The sequence below is a fragment of the Micromys minutus genome, assembly GCF_963924665.1.
Source record: "Micromys minutus genome assembly, chromosome: 12".
Lineage (NCBI taxonomy): Eukaryota > Metazoa > Chordata > Mammalia > Rodentia > Muridae > Micromys > Micromys minutus.
Genome location: NC_137981.1, coordinates 61,221,442 through 61,241,847, shown reverse-complemented (window position 1 = coordinate 61,241,847; position 20,406 = coordinate 61,221,442). Strand labels below are relative to the sequence as shown.

Below are 20,406 nucleotides of genomic sequence, written 5' to 3'. Positions count from 1 at the left end.
ACAATATAAAGATTTAATGAAACAAAGACAGTAAGTTTTTAGAAAATGAACAAGACAGAAAAACTGTTAGTCAAATGAGAGATAAAAATGGTGACATTATAGCAGACCCCAATGAGGTCCAGAGGATCATTTGAAAATTTATATTCAACACCCCCCAGAAAATCCCAAAGAAGAGGATTCACTGACACAGGTACCCTACCAAAGTTAAACCAAGAGGGCATAATTTAATTTAAACATGTCTACAATGAACAATGAGATTAAAGTAGTAAGGGTCTCACACTAACAGCACCAAGACCAGATTCCTTCCCTCATTCTACCAAACCAACCCAGGAAGAGGCAATGCTAATGTTCTTCAAACTACTGCATAAAATAAAAAGGTAAGAACTCAAACTCAAAAAATAAAAAAAGTACAAACTCATTGTGAGAAGCTGGATTAACTCTGATACAAAAACCACATAAGAATACAGCAGCAGCAGCAGAAAACTGCAGACCGAGTTTCCCGATAAACAGACACAAAAATTCTCAGTAGTTGGCAAATTAAATTTAAGAATGCATTAAGGAGCACAAGAACTATGACCATGTTGGTTATGTTCCAGGAATACCAAGATAGTTTACTATATGTAAATGGAAAGATGTAATACAGACTCACGGACTGATACTACATGACCATTTCAATCTGTAATGAAAAAGTTGCATAGGCATAGGGGCACAGCCTTCCAAAAGCAAGGATTCCAGGGTTGTCCTGCATGCCCACCTAAATCTCCTCTTTAACATGTTCTTTCAGCCTCTGTGAAGCATTCTCTCATGGTTTTCCTCTGCTTCTCTGGTTTTTCTGCCTGGCCTCTTTATGGGTCTTCATCTAGTCTACTTCCTCAGGGTTCTCTGACCCTTGTCAACTCATCACTTCACACACCCCCTCACTCCTTCTCTAGGACGTCATCACTGATGTTTTAGTAATTTATCTGTAATTGCTTAAAAACTTGAGAAAGTTATCTCTTACACAATGAATCCTTTATTATGCCATGAAACACCTATTAAGTCACATGGCTCAATATCTCAGCTTAATTATTAACACTGCTTAGTTAAAAAGAATGTACACATAGAAACACACACACACACACACACACACACACACACACACACACACACACGTCTAACATTGACTGAAAATTACCTTTATCGCCCAGGTCTCTAAAAAACGTTGATCCACAACGTGCTGTTTGGATTCCTGACAGTACATCCTCAATATCCTTTGAATACACAAATTAAAATCTTTCAATGTAAGTATACAAAATCATCTTCCATGTCAACCCAAACAAATAAAAGTCCCTGTAGGGGGAGGCACTGATACTAAAGGCTGGTTCCCTAACTGGTTCTTGATTTGGTTAATAAAGGAGGCTGGGAGCCAACTGCTGGGCAGAAGGGACTTCTGGGTCCCAGGAGGGAAAGGAGCTGAAGGGAAAGAAGGGTGGTGTGGTGTGAGGTGCGGTGTGGTATGGCATTTTTTCTGGTCAGGTTTTGGAACGCAGCATGCAGCTATTATGTAAGATCTCTCTGGGGAAGATAGAACCAGTGGATAGGCAAGATCAGTGGAGGCTGGATGATCCAGGCTAGCTGATAAGTTTAGGAAATTCTGTGCCTAGCAATTGTGCTTGCTAGTAGGCACATTTTAAAGTAGTAAAACTATCTTGAGTATTTTTCATCCATGGAGCAAAAGTGGGTAGAGAGAGAGTCTGGGTTGGGGATGCTGGCTTGTCAAAGCTAAGCCAGGAGGAACAAAAGGAAACTGGGAGGGGCCAGAGCATGGGCAGCAACTCCAGGGTAGCAGCTCCTGGGCAAAGGTGGTAGGGCTTGGCGAAGTTAAGCTGGAGGAAGAAAAGAGAAACCAGGAGTGGGGCCTGGCAGCAACTGATCTGAGTAAGGAGGGGTCAGAGCATGGGCCAGGGTCACGTACAAAGGCAAAGTGTGTCTTTTAAAATTACACACAGCAAGTCCCCACATTGCTTACCTTTTGTGCCAGCTTCTTGACTAGTGTTTTACCTACAACAAAGAAGAGCCATGACTTAGTATTCACATTTTCCCCCAAAACTCAGGCTGCACTAAGGAAGAAAACCCTTTCTAAGACAAACAACTCAATTTAGGTAAGAAATAAAGTTGGCAGTTTTAGTCTGTATCTTGTATGTAAAACTAGGAGTGAAAGAATTCTGAATCTGAGCACAAAGATACTATAGTTTCTGCAATATCAATTTTCAGTTATATACACTTGAATTCTTACAGTCCTCCTTCCTTGTGGGCACTGGACATTGGTTTGTGTCACATGGTTTATTTCTGTTTTGTTTGTTAAATTCAGCTTTGGTTCTACTGATTTAAAGATGTTTCATCCATGTTTGGAAAGCTGAACCCAAAACTCTCTCAGCTCTCCATTTCCAGCCTCGTTTGAGAGGTGATTAAGACTGTTCATTCTGAGGTGAAACTCCCTTCTCTTCCTCGTCGTCCTCCTCCTCATTTTGTTTTGGCCTGTGCAGGTCACAGTATGTGTAGGACAATCAACTTTTAAGAGTCCTTTCTCTTTTCCACCTTATTTAGGAGGCAGGTCTCTCATGTTTTTGCTAGGCTAGCTGGCCTGAAAGTTTCTGGTAATTCTCCTGTCTCTGTTTCTCATCTGAATGTAGAAGTGCTGGGATTACAGATGTGTGCCGCTGCATTTGGCTTCTTACATGGATTTCAGGGACTGAACTAAGATCCTCAGGCTTGTGCAAAAGTGTTTTTACCTCCTAAGCCATCTTGCTGGCCCCTGAACCTACTTTTTTTCTTACATGTTTTTCTTACTGTTCACTATAATTCTAAAGCAATAATATTGCTTCTTTTGTTAGAATTTATTGATAAAAGCTTCAAGCTACTTTACAGACAGAATAATGCTAAATGGTTTTTTTTTTTCCCTTAAATCAATCATGAGCAGCACAAACTTTACTTCTTGCTCTACAAACAATCTCATGAAGTAAACTCCTTGTATAACTACATGGATGGTCTGTGAGAATCCTGGGACACACTGAAAAGCTGAGTGCTCTCAGATAAGCTTTTTTGTGCTCTGTGGCTCTTAAGTCAGGCTATATAAGCTGATCAGGCACAAATTCTATTACTTGTTCATGAAATGTCAAGATTAAAAAGTATTAATGGAAAGTTAATTGTGATTACTGATTTCTTAATTGCTTTGGGGAAATTTTTATTAATTTTACTTTATAGCTGAAGTTCTCAACACTGACAGTACTTTAAAAAAAAGTTTACTTGAGCCCAATTCTAGAGATTCCCTTTAGTTATATAAAAGTGGGTTTCACATGTAACTTTTTAAAAGCACCAGTTTTCCACCTCTATCCTGTACTGTGCAGAAAGGGCTGAGAACCACAAAACTAAGAGAATCACTAATTCGAGCTAAAGCAATACTTGTTAATTAGTTTTATTCTAATTTTGTTATGTTATTGGCTTTGTCATAACAAAGTTATTGTGTTACTATTACTATTTTATTGTTTAAAAAAAGGAGAACAACTTTTGAGTCGACACACAATTTTTGGTAGACAATATGTTTGTGTTATACATCAATCACTAATTATTTTTGTATTGCATGTTGGCTTTGAACTGAATAATTTATTCCTAGTTGTATATTTTTAACATTAAACCCTAAATTTTAAAAAGATAATAAATGTCAATGAGAGGGGAAAAAAAAACTAGAAATAATAAATAGTATCTAAGGCTGGAGAAATGGCTCAGTGGTTAGAGCATTGACTGCTCTTCCAGAGGTCCTGAGTTCAATTCCCAGCAACCACATGGTGGCCCACAACCATCAGTAATGGGATCCAATGCCCTCTTCTGGTGTGTCTGAAGATAGCTACAGTGTGCTCATATATAACAAATAAAGTATCTACCTTACTATTAGTGATGAATATTACTGTGCAGTTGTAGAAATGCTGCAATCAGATCTGGAAGGTTACTTGCTACTATCCTGATTTTTCATTGAATTTTATGTGCCTGTAGTTCTTGATTATTGGTGCCATCATAGGTGATACCAGAAAGGTAAGTGACTATATGATTTACAATTATATAGTAATATAATGCTGATTACTTGCTCTAGAAAATGGTGTAACATATATATTTTAACTTTGGTTTGTTTTTTAGACAGGCTATGTTATGTAGTACAGTTTTAGTATATGTGCTGCTGAAGCAAGCACATGTTATATAGTTCAGACTGTCCTAGAACTTGCTTTGTAGTACAGGTACACCTGAGACCAGCCATCCATCTGCTTTAGTTCTTGAGTTTGTGTGGCAACGTGCCTAGGAGTATTTTAACTCTTTAATCTAACAGCTTAATTATGTATGTAATTGTGAAGGCAGTTTTATCACTTTTAATTAAAATTCAAAATAGGTTAGGTTAAATGTTGATCATATTATAAGTTTATCATAATGCTTTTTGTTTGTTTGTTTGTTTCTTGAGGGTAGTTTTGCTATGCATCTCAGGCTGCCCTGAGGCTCGTGACCCTCCTCCCGTAGTGTGTGCCATCACACTTGGTCTCTACTAATGGCTTTCTAATGTTTATGCAACAAATTTCATTGCATGTATCTTTCTACTTTTAGACATTAAGGCTAGCCCTACCAGTTTCTGAAAGAGATTGTACTCCAACAGAAAGCATGTCAGGTAGCAATAACTCAGAGTGTGAAGGTAGAAGAGGACCAAGAAGCTGAGGCAGTGTCTTATATGTCATGGTTACATCCTGTGTTTAGACTTAAAAAAAAAAAATAGGGCAATGTCTGCTTGCTTGCAGCTAAGAGTCGGGCTGCCAACCTGCTATCCCAGGAACATTCAACACCAGAGAAATGGCAATAAACAAAACAATAGGAGGGTCATGATTATAAATCTAAGCAATATGCTACCAGAAATACAGGTAAGCAATACATTATAAAACCTCCTGAAGAAGGGATGCCTCAGATCTACTTAACTGTGTAGGTGAGTGCTTAGCACAGAAGTGTAGAATTAATAACTGAGTACAAAGTTAGATTTCATAGTATTTTTTCCAGATCCTGTGCTTTTGAATATAGTATTATTCTCTTCTTATATACAAAACTAACAAGCAAGAGAACATAGGCTATCATACTGGCCCTGGAAAATTTACATTCTCAATCAGGTTTTTAAAAAATCAGGTACTGGACAACTTGAGCCAAGTGAAGAGAGTAGTGGGAACAGTGGACTCTTCACAGAACCAATTAATCACATAATGTATGACTGTGAAGGCAGTTTTGTTGTGAATAAAAATTAAAATAGAAACACTTTCGTAATTACAAAGTCTGTCAATTTGTATATAGGAATCTGATCATGAAAGTGGAGTGGGTGTTATCAGACTGACTTGGTGGCTTCTGTGTCAGGAAGGAGCCAATGTCTAATACATTACTCAGCAGTCACAGGAGCATGGAGGTGGGACCTGGTTCCAGCCTTAGCTTTAGATACCTGATAGAATTAACATGGGAACTGAGCAAAATTGTCAAAGAGGGGAGGTATGTTCTGAGCACTAAGTAAGTTTTGTGGGCTAATGCTTCTTGCTGTCATATTCCAGAACAGCACAAACTGATGCTGAGAAAGGAGCTTTAAAAATAAATAATTAAGGGCTGGAGAGATAGCTCAGCAGTTAGGAGTCCTGACTGCTCTTCCAGAGGTTCTGAGTTCAATTTCCAGCAACCACATGGTGGCTTACAACCATCTATAGTGGGATCTGATGCCCTCTTCTGGTGTGTCTGAAGACAGCTACAGTGTACTCAAATAAATAAAAAAAAATAATAAATCTTTAAAAAATGAAGTCAAAACTTCTTTTAGTTTCTCATTAAAATAAACACAAAAGTGAAACAGAAATCGTGTGTGTGCGCACGTGTGTGCTTGTACGTGTGAGTGTGCTTTTTATGCAGTCTGAGAGACATTAGTGGGTGCAACAATGAGTAAACTGACAAGCAGAAGAAATGTCTGCAGAACTTAGGAGAGAAGGGTGGCAAGTTTTCTCCATCTGAGTGGGGAGCTGCAGTCTGTTCAAAAGATTACAGTAGACAAGTAGGAAATGCAGTCATTCCCCAGTGCGGGTGACGAATCAGAAACAAGTAACTTTTAAGGTATTTGCTACCTTGCAGGGTGACAATTACGAATATCCTTGTTGGGCTCTATCTCAAGTAGGGGTGTGTGTGTGTGTGTGTGTGTGTGTGTGTATCTATCTAGACTGAGTGACAGTAATACTAGCTACTCTTTGTGTGTGTGTATGTGTGTGTGTGTGTCTGGGTGTCTGGGTGTGTGTGTATCTATCTAGACTGAGTGACAGTAATACTAGCTACTCTTGTACCATTCTCAAATGCCTTGAGAATACTGATTTGCGGTTCAGGTGGAGTTCAGCTTAGAGTCCTTGGAGTATTCACAGATGATATACTTTTGAATAGTGACTTTAGTATCCTCCTGTGCTCTGAAAACTTTCAAATTTCCATGTTCAACATTGTGTTACAGTACAGAATCAGCATAGGTGTCCAGACCAGAATAAAGAAAAAGGAAATGTGCCCTGCACATACAATGCCATTTTATTCAGCCATAAATAAGTTGTATGATCTGCAGGAAAATGGAAGGAACTGGACATATTAGGTCAATAGAGCAGGTTCAGAAAGACAAACACATCTCTCATATGCAGAACCTTAATGAAGAGACATAAAAGAAAGGGAGAGGATGGCATGGGGGAAGAAGAGAGAAGGATGAGGGTTAGCATGCTCAAGCACCATGACATGCTGACATGGAAATGCCCTGCTGTAACTCACTACCTGCACACTGAATACGCTATACAGAAAGGAGATGACAATGTTCTCAGTCCATCTTTATAACTCGAGCACTAAATTTTGCTCTTGCAATTTAAAAATAGTGCTTCCTGATAAATGTAATAAAATAAAACAATTTATTATTGAAAAACTTATGAGAAAATTTCCAGTTAGGCAGGAAGTTGAAATCATTAGATTTTTTTGTTTTAGCAAACAATTTGATAATAGTCTTAAGAAGTCTTTGTTTTTATATTTCATGATTACAAGTTCAGAAAATCATTTTAGAATCAGTTAAGCAAAAACTTATAAAAACTATGAAATTATTCATATTAGTAAAATAACTGTAAGAAAATTTATAGCATACTAATGAAACAATCAAAATATTTTCAGACAGCATCAGAAAAGGAAACTACTTACTATGCATTGAATAGAAAACGTTAGGCTATAAAGCACAAGGTAGACAATGTGCAGTACAAAATGTCTTATATCTAAGTAAGAGTGTGTTTTAAAGGGCAAACGTATGGCATATGTATTATATATCTGTATATATGTGTGATAATAATGCTAGTGACTACTAGGTGGTGGCCACTGGACTCTAGTGACTGCATTCTCTACTCTACAAATTGTAATGCTTTAGTGTTTGAAATGTACAGACTTTTTCTCATGCTTCCTAACTTCATCTTCCCCACAACAGTATTTTCTAATGAACTAGAAACAGTCAGGAGAGGCTTTGGCACTAACCAGTGACACAATGGGATTAACTCCTCTTGCAGGATATTTGATTATGGTTCACAGAAAACCCAATTGTTAGCAAAATATAAAAACTTAAATAGGTATTTTTGTGTGTCAGATGAAGTTAGGTGTGCCCTATAGAGATACAGCTTGGTTGTCCCTCTAAAAGCCATCATAGATAAGAATGCAAAAAAGAATGGAAAGTTCTTGCCTATTTTAAGGCAAGTTGCTTGAGAGGGTCTTGTGGTCTTTGCTCTATGATCCTAGGCAAAGTCAGTTGGATGGCTCTGGGCTGCCTCACCATGAAGTTAAAATGATTTGGGTCTACTAGCTTGGCTTGTTGCTCCCTACTATGATGGTGGTTCAGTTCAGCCTGCTAAGGATGTTGGGGAGGACCTAGAGACTTCTTTTATAGAAATGAACTTTTAAGGTCTCTTGGGTTTTGTTTTCTTTGTAGCCACTCTCTTTGGGCTTGAAAGAGCTTTGGTTTGGAAGGAGTTCTGGGTATGAGATAGGAATTTTGTTTTTTCTTAGGGCTTGCAGGAATTACAGAGAAGCAGCTAGCAGGACACAGGTAAAATAGTATTCTAGGAAAGAGCTAAGAAATGCTCTTGGTTTTGGAAGAGCTCAAGAGAAAGGTAGACTAGCTCTGCAGAATGACACAGTAGGAAGAGATTTCTACAGAGCTCACAGCTCTGTCATTATTGGTGTGAATAGAAGATAAAATAAAAGGACAAATATTATAGGCTCCAGGTCTGTGTGACTCCCATATACTACCCTTTGCCCTAGCAAAATGACACAGGCTGTGGTAAGTTACCTTACACATGTTCAGATACTTCTCAAACTTAACTGATCTTGATAAAAATACATGGGCAGAAAAACTTGTACCCAGAGGGAAAGGAGTGATGAATACCTGAAGCTCAAATAGCCTAACAAGAGGTAGAACACATTTTCGGCAGGTGGGAGTAGTACCATCTTTGTTTCCCTGAGATCCATCCACAGTGACTGAAGTTCAGTTTCATTCACAGTGCTACAGACACCTGCTTGCTCTGCTGCAGAAAAGTTAAGAATACACTCCATCATTGTAGTTTTCTAAACCTACATTGAATAACCTGTTTTTCAGTTTAAACCCCTGACAAAGGTTGAGCTGATCTTAGAAATGCTTCTTGTATGTATCCTCCTTCTTTGTAAGATCTTTTAAAACCATAGAAAGCACTGAAAATTTCCCCTAAAGTCACTAAAACAAACAAACAAACAAGAACAACAAAATCCTGGAAGGTTCAAATGTAACAAGTGTCAATATTTTTGCATTTTTCCTAACAGGAGCTGATATATGCCAAAGTGGCTACTATTGCAGAGTTTCCCACATGCTGGGCTCTCCATGTATATGACTGACTCTTTACTACTAGTAGTCTCAACTTGCTGAGGTGGGAACAGAAGCCTATGGGATTAGTGGTGAAACCAATATTTAAAGTCAGATATTGACTTACTCTCCCAGCATCCTGTGTGAACTGCCTGTGTCCATTCTTTGGTTCTGGTGAGCCCTACAATCAGACTCTTCCATCTTCCCATCATTCCTCATTTACATGTGTATGACTTTCCACCAGGCTCAGCATCCACCATTAACCATCAGAGCTGGTCTGCCAGTCACATATAGCAGCCCCCTCTTCTTTCACTTTATCATAGGTTCTTGGGGATCCCCAGCCCTGATGAGATCTGATTCTACTTAATCCACACCAGAACATGTAGGGTTCAGTAGAGAAAAATAGTCATACTCTTTCTGTAAGACTCAGTTCAAATCCACTGTTAATACCCACAGGCATGACTTTGTTCTTAAATTTTAAAAAGCACATTTTACCCCTGTGCTTTACATGTGTGAGCACATATGCAGGAAGGCTGGAAGACAGCACTGGGGAGTCAGTTCTCTCCTCACAGCACAGAGGCTTAGGGGACTCAATGCAGGCAGTCAGGCTTGGTGGCAGGCACCTTTATCTGTTGAGTCATGTCACTGCCACTACACAGAACTCTATAAGGACACTGGCAATTACACAGTCTTTCTTATTCCATTATCTCTTACCATTGAGGCTACTTCTATAAGTCTCCAATATTCTCCCTTTTCTTACAACTTGAAACTGCATTCTTATTCAGAGAACAGAGAAAGGGGGTGGGGTGGGGAGCGAACACTAATCCTTTCCTGCTGTTATGGAGGGCCTTTCCAAGATTCTGGTTAATGCCAGCTTCCTCTCAGGGCCTTGTTTCTAGAAGACTCCTCTGCTCTACACCACTGTGCCTCCACTGTCCCCCTCAGTCCAAGGTTAGAGCTCTTCTTTTGGGCACACTTCTTTTCCCATCTTTCCTTCCCTTTTAGGCAAGGACCTCAGTGTTCACTTCTCCTTTATGCACCCCCACCTACTGTATTTAGACTCCTGTGTTAACACCACTCCACTGAAACGGTTCTTAGAAAATACACCAACACCCCTCATGCTGCCAGCCAGTGATGATCTAACTCTTGGTCCTCATCTTGCTTGCTTCCATTTAAACTCACTCCTTTTCCTCCTAGTTCTGAGCTGCTGCTCTCACTCCTCTGGGTTCCCATCTCTCTATTTCTAAATGTTCAAGTGGTCTGGAGTTCAGTTCCCTGACTTGTCTTTCTTGCTTGAATGTACATTTGAGATCTTCCAATAATCCTGTACACTCTTATGCTGGTATTTCTAATGTCTAAGTATCATGGTGAACATGAGACTATCTGAAGGTTTTAAAATGGAGACATCAGAGACCAAGAGCAACAGAACACAAAGGGTGTAGGTGCCAGCTAAAGGGAGATGCACCCCTCCTGGCAGAATAGGAGAGGGAGGGAAGGGGCTCCAGCTAGGGCAATATTAGAGGGATCTAAAAGGTTCTTTGACTATCAATCAGCCTTCATACCATCAGTTAAAAATGGATACAATCTTATCATCAGAGAGAAGGAAGGGTCTGACAAGAGGGAGAGCTAAGAAGGTGAGGGGTTTGGGCAGGTGGAGAGCATGAACTGACATACGACACCTGTGACTTGGAGGATTAGGCGAGACTTCAATCTGTACATGTGGGTATCTTCCCAGCAGTTTGGGGAGAGACAAAAGAGATACAGGTAAGTAGTTATCAGAGTGATAGTCAAACCCTGTGACTATAGGGAAAAAGGAGAAGGGGACCTTAGGATGATAGAACAGTGGATACTAGACATTTTTATGAGGTTTCAGAATAAACATACTGGGTAGCAGGTACAGTGGAGGATAATGAATTAGTTGTCAGAGATGGAGGTTCTGAAATCTGAGATTGTGAAATTGGGACAATTCCAGATAGTAGTGTGTGATGTGAATGGTGAAGTCCAAGTCACTGAAAGGAGTGCAGCAGGAGAGAATCTAGAAAGGGGAGATGGTACGCGGGCTGGATCACCTGTGCTGCAAAGGAGTGTACAGTAGAGACCCAGCTAGATATAGGGAACCAGACACAGGGAGTTGCCAGGGTCTATTTGGAAGTCCTATGAAGAGATGCTTACATAAGTCTCATCAATTGCTATTAATAAAGTGTAGTATTTACCAAAAAGCCAAAAAGATTATGCCAGGTAAATGAGTTTTAAAAAATCTAATAAATCTTAGATTGCTTCATATTATTTCATTTACCCAGAGAGCACACGGGTCAGTGGTTTGGCTTAATTTTTCTTTGTTTTGCTGTTCATGATGATCTGTAGGAATGTAACCAAAATGATCTTATCCATGATGAAAAATGAGGATGAAGGACATCATATGCATAAAGGATGTATTATCTGGCCTGCAAAATTACTAAACTCTTGATTTGGCTCAGTGCCTTCCTATTATTTAGCTGCATTCCAATGAATAATAAAAGTGGAAATGTCAGTCTTTAATTATAGTATACTGTAGTTCTTTGAACATATTTTAGGAGCTATTTTGGTGTCTTTTTCTGTTAAATCTGTTATCTGGTTGCAATTCACAAACAATTTCTGTTGCTAATTTTGTCCAGTGATGCTATATATTCTTGCTTTTTGTAGTCTTTGAATTTTGCTGTTGGGCTCTGGATATTTTAGGTAATATATTACAGAGATCTGGTACTAGTTGCTTTCCCATGGTGTGTTATTTCAGAGGACATACTGGGGAGAAGACCATGCGTCACCCTGCCCTAAAACACTGTTCTACAGGTCACCTTTACAGTTTAGGTTCCCATAAAAAAGCAGTTCCCACTAGGGTGATTAATATTTGCTAGGACCCCTGGCAGCTCCCCATTTTTTTTTCTTTCCTATGTAGCCAGCACATAGTTTAGCATGTTTTCTTCACTGACTCTATTCATGACCCCTCGACTCCCTTTTTAAAATTAATTTATTTATTTTATAAAGTATTGTTATAGCTCACAAAATCTGTTATATTATAATATAATGATGAATACAAATTTTTTCTTCTTTTTTTTTCTCCTTTTACCACAACCTACACCTATTTATTTATTTATGGAGATGAGATTTTGCTTGCTATGGAGTTCATCTGCTCTCACACTAGCAATCCTCCAGCCTCAACCTCCAGAGTGTTGAGATTATAAGCATGTGCTAGTATGCCTAGCTTACCTGCACTCGTTTCTGACAGTGTTTGAAAGTCTCTACTTTAAAGTAAGGTTACTATCTTCAGAAAGAGACCAGAAGTTACTTTTTAAACCAAGGCCAGTGTTAAAGTACTCTAGATTTGAATATTTTCTTATCCATTTTAGTAGCTTTACTTGAAGAGGTATTTCTAGATTTCCTATAAAAACCTCAGACTCATTTCCAAACACATTTTTCTATTAGTTTCAGTAAACAGTGGATCTAAGGGTCCTTCCCATGGCCATACAGACACTGTTTATTCACTCTTACTGAACAGAATTCCCCAGTGGGAACATACCCTGGTTTATCCATTCTCTCCAGTGGACATGTGGGTGATCTTCAGCTTTTCTGCTAACCTAACACAGCTGCTATAAACACTCTTTTGCATATATCTTATGGCATACCAGTAAGTGTTTTCTGTTAGGTATATATACCTAGAAATGCAAGTTTTGGTAAAAAATTAAGCTTAATTTTCCAAGGTAATTAATAGTTGTTTTCCAAAGCAGTTGGAGTTTTCCATTTCCAATTATAACCAAGAGTGTGTAAATGTAAAAGTCCTGGGAACCCTCCACCTCTGATCTATAGCCCCCTCAACCTCTGTGATGAGACTTGCCCATACAGCAAATGTAAACTTTTCTCTCACCACAGTTACAAACAAGGGAAGTATTTATGTTTATTTGTTTGCTTCTTCTGTGAATATCTGTTGTTCCATTTGTAACAGTTGTACAGAGGGAGAGGTGGAGAGGAAAAGACCAAGAGGTAAAGCTCTCTTCCCTGCTTAGTCTCTTGTAGCAGTTCTAGGGATGGAAGCTGGGGCCTCACACAGCCTCAGTAAGAACACTGCCACTTTCAGCCTTTGCAGGCTCTTGAGTGTTAAACTCTAATGAGTGTTAAAAAGAGCCTGTTTTATTAAACTGGTGTGTGTGTGTGTGTGTGTGTGTGTAGAACCTCACCAGAAAGTAAAGCCAGAAGAACAATGAAAGCAAGCTGCTTTGATATTTAGACAACAATCAATTTGTGAAGACAGACAGGACAAATGGATCTGTGGACTACAGCAAATTCTAGGGACATCACTAAGAGATATTTGGGGCTGAGGGACTGGGGAGGGGAGAGAAGCTAATGGAAGCTAAAGGTTACTTCAAAGAACTTGTTAATTGGGACTGTGATAAATTACTGCAGTCACCAGTCTGTGATCAAGGCTGTTTTTCTGTCTTTGCTTTGTGAAGGATGTCCCTCTCAAAAGAATCTTTATGACTTGCTGCATTGAGGAAGACAGGCCAAATGGCCCTTTCTGAAGTGACAGTTTCTCCAGTGATTTCACTTTGTAGAAATTACCATGTCACTTGGCATACCAGATGACCCAGTCCTCACTCTTCCATGAGCATATCCTCCTTTAAAACTGTAGTTTCACATGTAAATATTAACTCTTGTCCAGTTTATGTGTTTCAAATAAATTCTTCCAGTTTTTTTCCTTGTCATTAAATTTCTTTAAGGCAACGTTTGAGAACAAAGTTCTATTTTAATATGGCTGAATCTCATTCCTTTTGTTAGTACTTTTATCTTGTTTAAGACATGTCTCTATCTCAGGGAAACACACACAGAAGCATACACTACCATAAGAAGGAATGTTTCACATGTGCATCTCTGGAGACTCAGATGTCCCTGGCATCAGTTATGAATGGTCGATGGAGCAGGGTGCAGCTGGGCAGAACAGTACCCACAGTGAAATCGATTAACTAACTCTCATAAGAAATTAATCTTTTCTGAGAGCAAACCCTCTTTGGCTGCAACAGTCTATTAAATAGAGGCAGGCTTTTTAAAAAGAAGTATTTGTTTTATGTTATGTGTGAGTATCCTGTCTGCATGCATATGTATATACCACATGTGTGCTTAGTGCCTGTGGAGGTCAGACGAGGGTATGGATCCCCTGGAACAGCATTAGAGATAGTCGGTGAGCTGCTCTGTAGTTGCTGGGACTTGAACCTGGGTCTTCTAAAAGCGCATCAAATGATCTTAACTTCTGAGCCATTTCTTCAACCCTGAGCCCAACACCTATGCTTGGGTAGCTTATAACCATGGGGAATCTGCACTCAGGTGCACATCTCCACACAGAGACATATAAACATATTGTGTGTGCCCACACATGCCATGGCACACATATGGGAGTCAGGGAACAACTTCTCTCACACGCCTTCAAGGCATTGAAGGTCTGAGTACTCTTGCCTCTGAGCCATATCACCTCCTCTTCAGGAGTTTTCACCTCTTAGATTGGTTTATACTTAAATTCTGGCAGCTAACCAGTTATTCTTTAAAATATTTTTGACATAGGATCCTGGTAGATGCTGAGTGGCTTCTGATCCAAGCAAGTCCTGACTGACCTTCTGCCTCTACTTGACTCTAGTTTTTAGGAAAAGTATCCCATGACCCTAATTCTGTTGTGACCCTTGATGGACCTGAACTGATGATTTTATACTTTTCACCATTTTTTCTTTTCCCTTTTTCTGAGGACAGGAGTGAGAATGTCCAAGTTATCTTCATGTCAGAAGTTAAACGACTCTATTTATTTTGGTTTTTTGAGTTTAACTATATAGCCCTGGATGTCTTGGAACTATGCAGATCACAAAGATCCCTCTGCCTCTGCCTTCTGAGTGTTGGGATTAAAGGTGTGCACCACCACATCTGGACCAAACTACTGTACCAATGTAGGTCAACATTTTAAAAGTTTTGCTAAATTCCCCTCCATGGGGTTAGATTAAAGTAATCTAACACGTTTTTATTTACTTTCTAATTCTCACACCTTCATTGTTCCCTCAAGATGAAGTCCACACAGCTCTGCCAAGTAAACATTCCTTGGGTGGGTGAGCCAGGCACTAAGATCTTTTGTACCATCTAGCCCTTATTTATTCTTCAGTATGTTCTCCAAGACTGCTCCAAGCTCTCAGTCTCCAGTGTCCCGTGGACATCCTGCCCCTGGGATGCTCCCTCACGTTCATGTTGCTTTTGCTCTGCTCAGCCATTCCCAGTGCCCTGCATCCTGCTCTGATCACTTGCCTTGCCCTCGGCCTTCTGCAGTACTTAAGTTACAGTGAACAGCATCGTAGAGTGTCAGCATGACAGGCCTTATGGCACTTGGTATCACATATCTGTTTCACAGTGAGAAGGGCTTTTAAACCTGGGGGTTCCTGCCATCATGGGATAATTGTGAGTTTGCAATTTATAAAGTAATTGTACTTTGTTACATTAATTTTTGGTTACATTGTTTCCTTTGAGATTTTTCTACTTAAAACAAAATAATATAATAACATTATGATTCTAATAAATGTTTCTCTTTAATAATTAATCTACTATATTTTTCTTCTCAATTTAAAACCTCAATTTCACTACAAACTAATATCCAGTCAAATAATGTTTTTAGGTATCTTAAAAACAGTTTTTTTTCTTATTTAGAAAAATCCATACAAAATAACTACTTTTAAACAGATACACTGTTTCATTATAACAAGAAAATGCCTAATACAAGGAATAATGATAATTTATATCAAAAAATCTGTCACAAATTTTGAAAACAAGTTTTTCAATCCTCATATTTAAGCTTAAAAAAAAAAACAAAACAATATGAAACAACACAACACTCACGCTCCACTTGCTCAAACATTACTGAGAAGAGGAAGTCTCGGGGTGTCATGTAATATTCTCCATCATGCTCCAGTGATGAAAACTGCATGAACCGTTGTTTGCGGAGAGAATGTTTTTCTATTGGTCCCAAGTCATTTTTCTAAAAGAAAAAGAAATCATAACTTAAGATTTTTTTCAGTATGATTTCCAAACTTAAGTACCTCCAGAAATATCTTTAAAGAGTAAGTTAGGTCTGACAACTACCAAAATTTACATTATTCACGTAACAAATATCAACTAAGTCTCTATGTTTTTTGGCACCAATTATGACTAATTGGAGCAAAGTTACCTTCAAGTGGGGAGAATGACATTCACAAATATGTGAAGTCACAGAGACGGGGGAACTGACAAAGAGCACAGATGGGAGAAGGTGGTGGCAGGTCTCCTAGGTAAGACAGGACCATTTTTTTGAAGGGATGACACTCACAGAGGCCATTTCAGGGTTTAGTAAGTTGTGCTCTCCTAAGAAAGGTAGGAACAAGGAGTGGAAAGTCACCGCCACCACAGGGCAGTAGGGCATGCACAGCTGTGCTCTAACAATGAGTTCTGCTCATACAACTGAGAAGGGATGTGCACGGGTCAAACACTGTTGGTGCTGGAGTTTCTCAGGCTTTAGGACAAAGCTTTCCCAACAGCTGGATGATAGTGCTGACATCTCTTAAACTTTCTGCTCCACTAAAGGCACAGTCTCTACACATCAACAGGCCTGTGGCTGCACAGACTGTGACACAGCAGTAGAAAACAGCACTGAAGCCAAGGTGGATCTCTTTCCATATGCCTCTATGAACCTCTAGCTCATACAGAACCACATTTCTTAAGAGAGAGGATGCTCCTACCTCACATCTTACTACCAATCCTCTCTTTCTTTATTGTTGCATTATCTTCTCTGAACTAATCATTTAATTGAGCATGTGCCAACTTCAGAAAAACACTAGAAGAGTGAGAATGCAAATGAACCAAGTGCATGATTATGTAGCAGAAAATATCCGCACCAATTAAGTCGGTTAAGTGAATGGTATGTATAGAGCAGGCTGTGAGCATCATAAGCATGTTCTCTCTAATCCTCAGACTGCCCAGTTGCAACCTAATTTAAAAAAGAAGGACTATAGGCTTGTTAAGGTCAACACACTTAGAGAGATTCTAGGGACTCACAAAGAAAAGGATTAGAATCAGCTATTCTCCAAGCCCCAGGCTAAATGCTGCCCATTTCCTAACTACCATGTATTACTTTTCTGGTTGTATCAAATTTGAGCAGAATGTCCTGAATTGATTGGTTTGCTGTTACACATTTAAGCAGAGGGGAAAGAAGGACTTAAAATGATCATTTTACAAGTTAATGTACCAACACAGTTTTGTTTGGAATTTATCAAAAAGTAGTCAATTTTTAAAAGTACAATTTGAAGGTTCACAGTGGCAGTCAGTGTGCACTGCACATTTATAGCTATTTTACATAAGTTGGATTGACTTGCCAATGCCAGATTTAGTGCTTTAGTCTTTTAGTTGCTAGGCTTTACTCAGGTTCATAACTATTTTGATCAGATCTCAAACCTACTACAAGGTTTCAATAGTCAAGAAAGCAACACTCAACCATGTTATTACTAAGAGGAGACTTTAAATAAATGCTTTATTTGGGACTTTCTAAGGATGTACTATTGCAACTTCCAAGTTCCTTCTGCCTAGCTTTCAAGTAGACCATTGGGCTGAAGTGATGCTTCAGCCTGTTTCGATCTGATGAGTAGCATATTAGCAGTGTATCCAGGAGTACAGTTCTGTATAGCCCAGAATTTCTTTATAGATTGTATTAAACTTGTTCTTTAACAGTTTCACAAATGCACAATAAATTATGGCTCCTCTTTCCCCATTTTTTTTCTCTCATACCTCCAGCCTGTGCTCCCCCTCTCTACAAGTCCCTTTCTCATGCCCCCTGTCCCTTTGCCTTGGTACTTACTGAGTTTAACCAGCATCATCTGTGAGACAGGGGTTTCAAATTATCCAAATGAGCCTAGTGGGCTCACCTTTGGGCACATAATTGAACACAATGACTGCTCCTCCCTAGAATTTACTAGAAGCCAAAAGTTCAGCTGCGTGGGGTTTGCCTGCATGAACCCTCTCTATCCATGACTGACTGAAGACAGGCTTAGTCTTGTACAGATAGCCTCTGCTGTCATGGAATCATATTTGCAATGGCTGTGTCATACTCAAAAGACAGCATTTTGCAGCCTTTTTAATACTCTGATAGTTTTTTCTTGTTCTCTGAGCCATGAGGGGGGTAGTACAGATGTTCTGTTAAAGACTGAATGTTGAGTCATCCCTTATTCGATGGACATTGAGCAGTCTCTACATTGACCACAGTTCTTTGTCAAGAGAAGCCTCTCTGACTGAGTGTAGTATCTGTCTATGCATATAAATAAAATACTTAGAAGGCAGTTTGATGCCATGTCAATCTATGCCAGTAACTGTAGTGAGTTTTCTAGGAACTCGTAGCCACAGGGTGGCTGTGACTGTTCAGAGTGTCAGGCACGAGCACTTGTGAAGCAGGCCTCAAATCTAGTCAGAGAGCAAATGATTACCACCACAGTGGTTTGTGTAATTGTTATACTGGAGGGCATGTCTTGCCTGGCAAATTGGCATTATAGCTTGTAAGGCTCCTAGACCATTGGTACCTTTTCTCCTCTAGTAGTAAGCATAGTTCCTTTAGGTAATGTCAAAGTTTCTGGCCCAGTTCTAGTTTAATTTCACATTTTGCAACAAAGGTAGGTATGTGATCTTTAGCAATAGAATAACCCAGAAATTTAAGACTTAAAAGGGACCTAGAGAGCATCTAGTACGAGCTTTGTGCAAATGCCAGCATCACAGTTTTTGAGTTCCAGACCATGTTTGGTTATACAGTGTATGGCACAGGACAAGATGCCAAGCCATGCTCTAGTGCCTTGAACAAATTTGCAACAGGCTTTGGTGTGAATCCAAACTCTTCCCTTCTGGCTCTTTTGTTTCTTCATTTTGGCTGGTCCCATGTGCCCATTGTCTCTTTACCTTTTTTTTTTTTTTTTTTTTTTTTTGTTCCTCTTCATCTTAAGCATGAGGTCGCTTTGTTGCTGTTGTTATTATCATTGTTGATTTCAAAACCATAAACTAACCTATTTTGGGCACTAATTTCCTTTCTATATTTTCTGTCTTCTCTCCGATTGGTGTGCATTTGCAGCATAGCAGACTTCATAAAAGAACTGACTTGCAAATCCAGAAAGTACAGTCAGAGCATTAGTTTGGATAAAGGAAGAGGAGGTATATAACAAAGGCCAAAACTGTATCTGAGAAAAAGATGCCTAGTGTAGTACTGCTACATAATAGTCATAAATGTTCACAAATCGTGCTCATGTATTTCAGAGCTTGCTGAATGGTGATGTTCTGAGGCACATGACCAAAATGTATAGGAAAAAAAAAAGGGAGCCATATTGCAAAGATCATATTTTTTTTCCTCTGTGTATATGTATATAAGCATGATTATATGTGCATGTCAGGAAACCTCAGGTATTATTCCTTAGTTTATCTTGGTTTTTGAGACAGGGTGTCTTATTGGTCTGAGGACCACCAATTCTGCTAGGCAGATTGCCCAGTAAGCCCCAGGGATCAGAGTTGAGATTGTAAGCACACGCTATAAAGGGATTGCCTATTTTCCTAGAGTTGAGATTGTAAGCTCTCAGTATCAAGGGCTCACCTGTCTTCCCAGTGTTGGGATTGTAAGCTTGCACTATAAAGGGATTGTCTGTCTCCCCAGTGTTGAGATTATAACACCACACTACCAAGCCCAGCGTTTCAATTGTGGGCTCTGGACCTGAACTCAAGTCAATTCTTCTACAGCACACACATTATCACCTGAGTTGTCTCTAATAGCCACCATATATAAAATACTAGGGCTTATAAAGAAATTCAGAAGTAGAATGTCTCATACCAAAACCCTGCTCTTACACTTAATCCTCATATCTAATGAACATGGTTATTTAGTTCTAAAAACATTCTATAATAAATTCTTATTTTATTCTGGGCTTCACACAAACATGAACATCCACAGACTCATATTCATAAAAATAGAAATGTGCCATGGCATCTGAAACAAGCCAGTGTTCTAGCAAGTCTATCACTAATAAAAAGGCAGGAAAAAGTCATAAAAGCATTAAAGATAAAATTCTGTTTTTTCTGTATACATAAAAGAAGCAATATTAGTATTTCCTTATTTTATCTTTGAGATAATGCAATTACATTTCTCCCTTCCCTTTCCTACCCTACAAACCCTCCGTTAAACCCTTTCCCTTGGGTTCTTTGAAGAAAAGAGGAGACAGGACAAATGTCTTAAGTGCCCTGTCAGTGACCCTCAGGGCCAGAGTTCCAGGAGAAGTTCATCCTCAAGACATAAAGGTTAGCTGCAAAACCAAGAGCAAACAAAAACTAGTAACAACTCTGTGAGTAGTTCTTCATTGGCTGAGCTATGGGGTGTCTTGAAGTCTGCCTCTGCTGATGTAAAGGTCTGTCTCAAGTAAGGCATGCATAGTGACATA

General features: G+C 39.2%; 1 protein-coding gene across 1 annotated transcript in view; it reads right to left on the bottom strand.

The window, feature by feature from the left end:
- The window catches only part of MICU2 (mitochondrial calcium uptake 2), a 77,980-nt gene that overhangs the window by 34,579 nt on the left and 22,995 nt on the right, over positions 1 to 20,406 (bottom strand). Inside the window, exons 2-4 of the mRNA XM_080926721.1 lie at positions 15,815 to 15,953; positions 2,009 to 2,040; positions 1,175 to 1,250 (exon numbers count right to left, since the gene is read on the bottom strand). Coding sequence (XP_080782847.1) covers positions 1,175 to 1,250; positions 2,009 to 2,040; positions 15,815 to 15,953 — 247 coding nt within the window. The remainder of the gene's footprint in view (positions 1 to 1,174; positions 1,251 to 2,008; positions 2,041 to 15,814; positions 15,954 to 20,406) is intronic.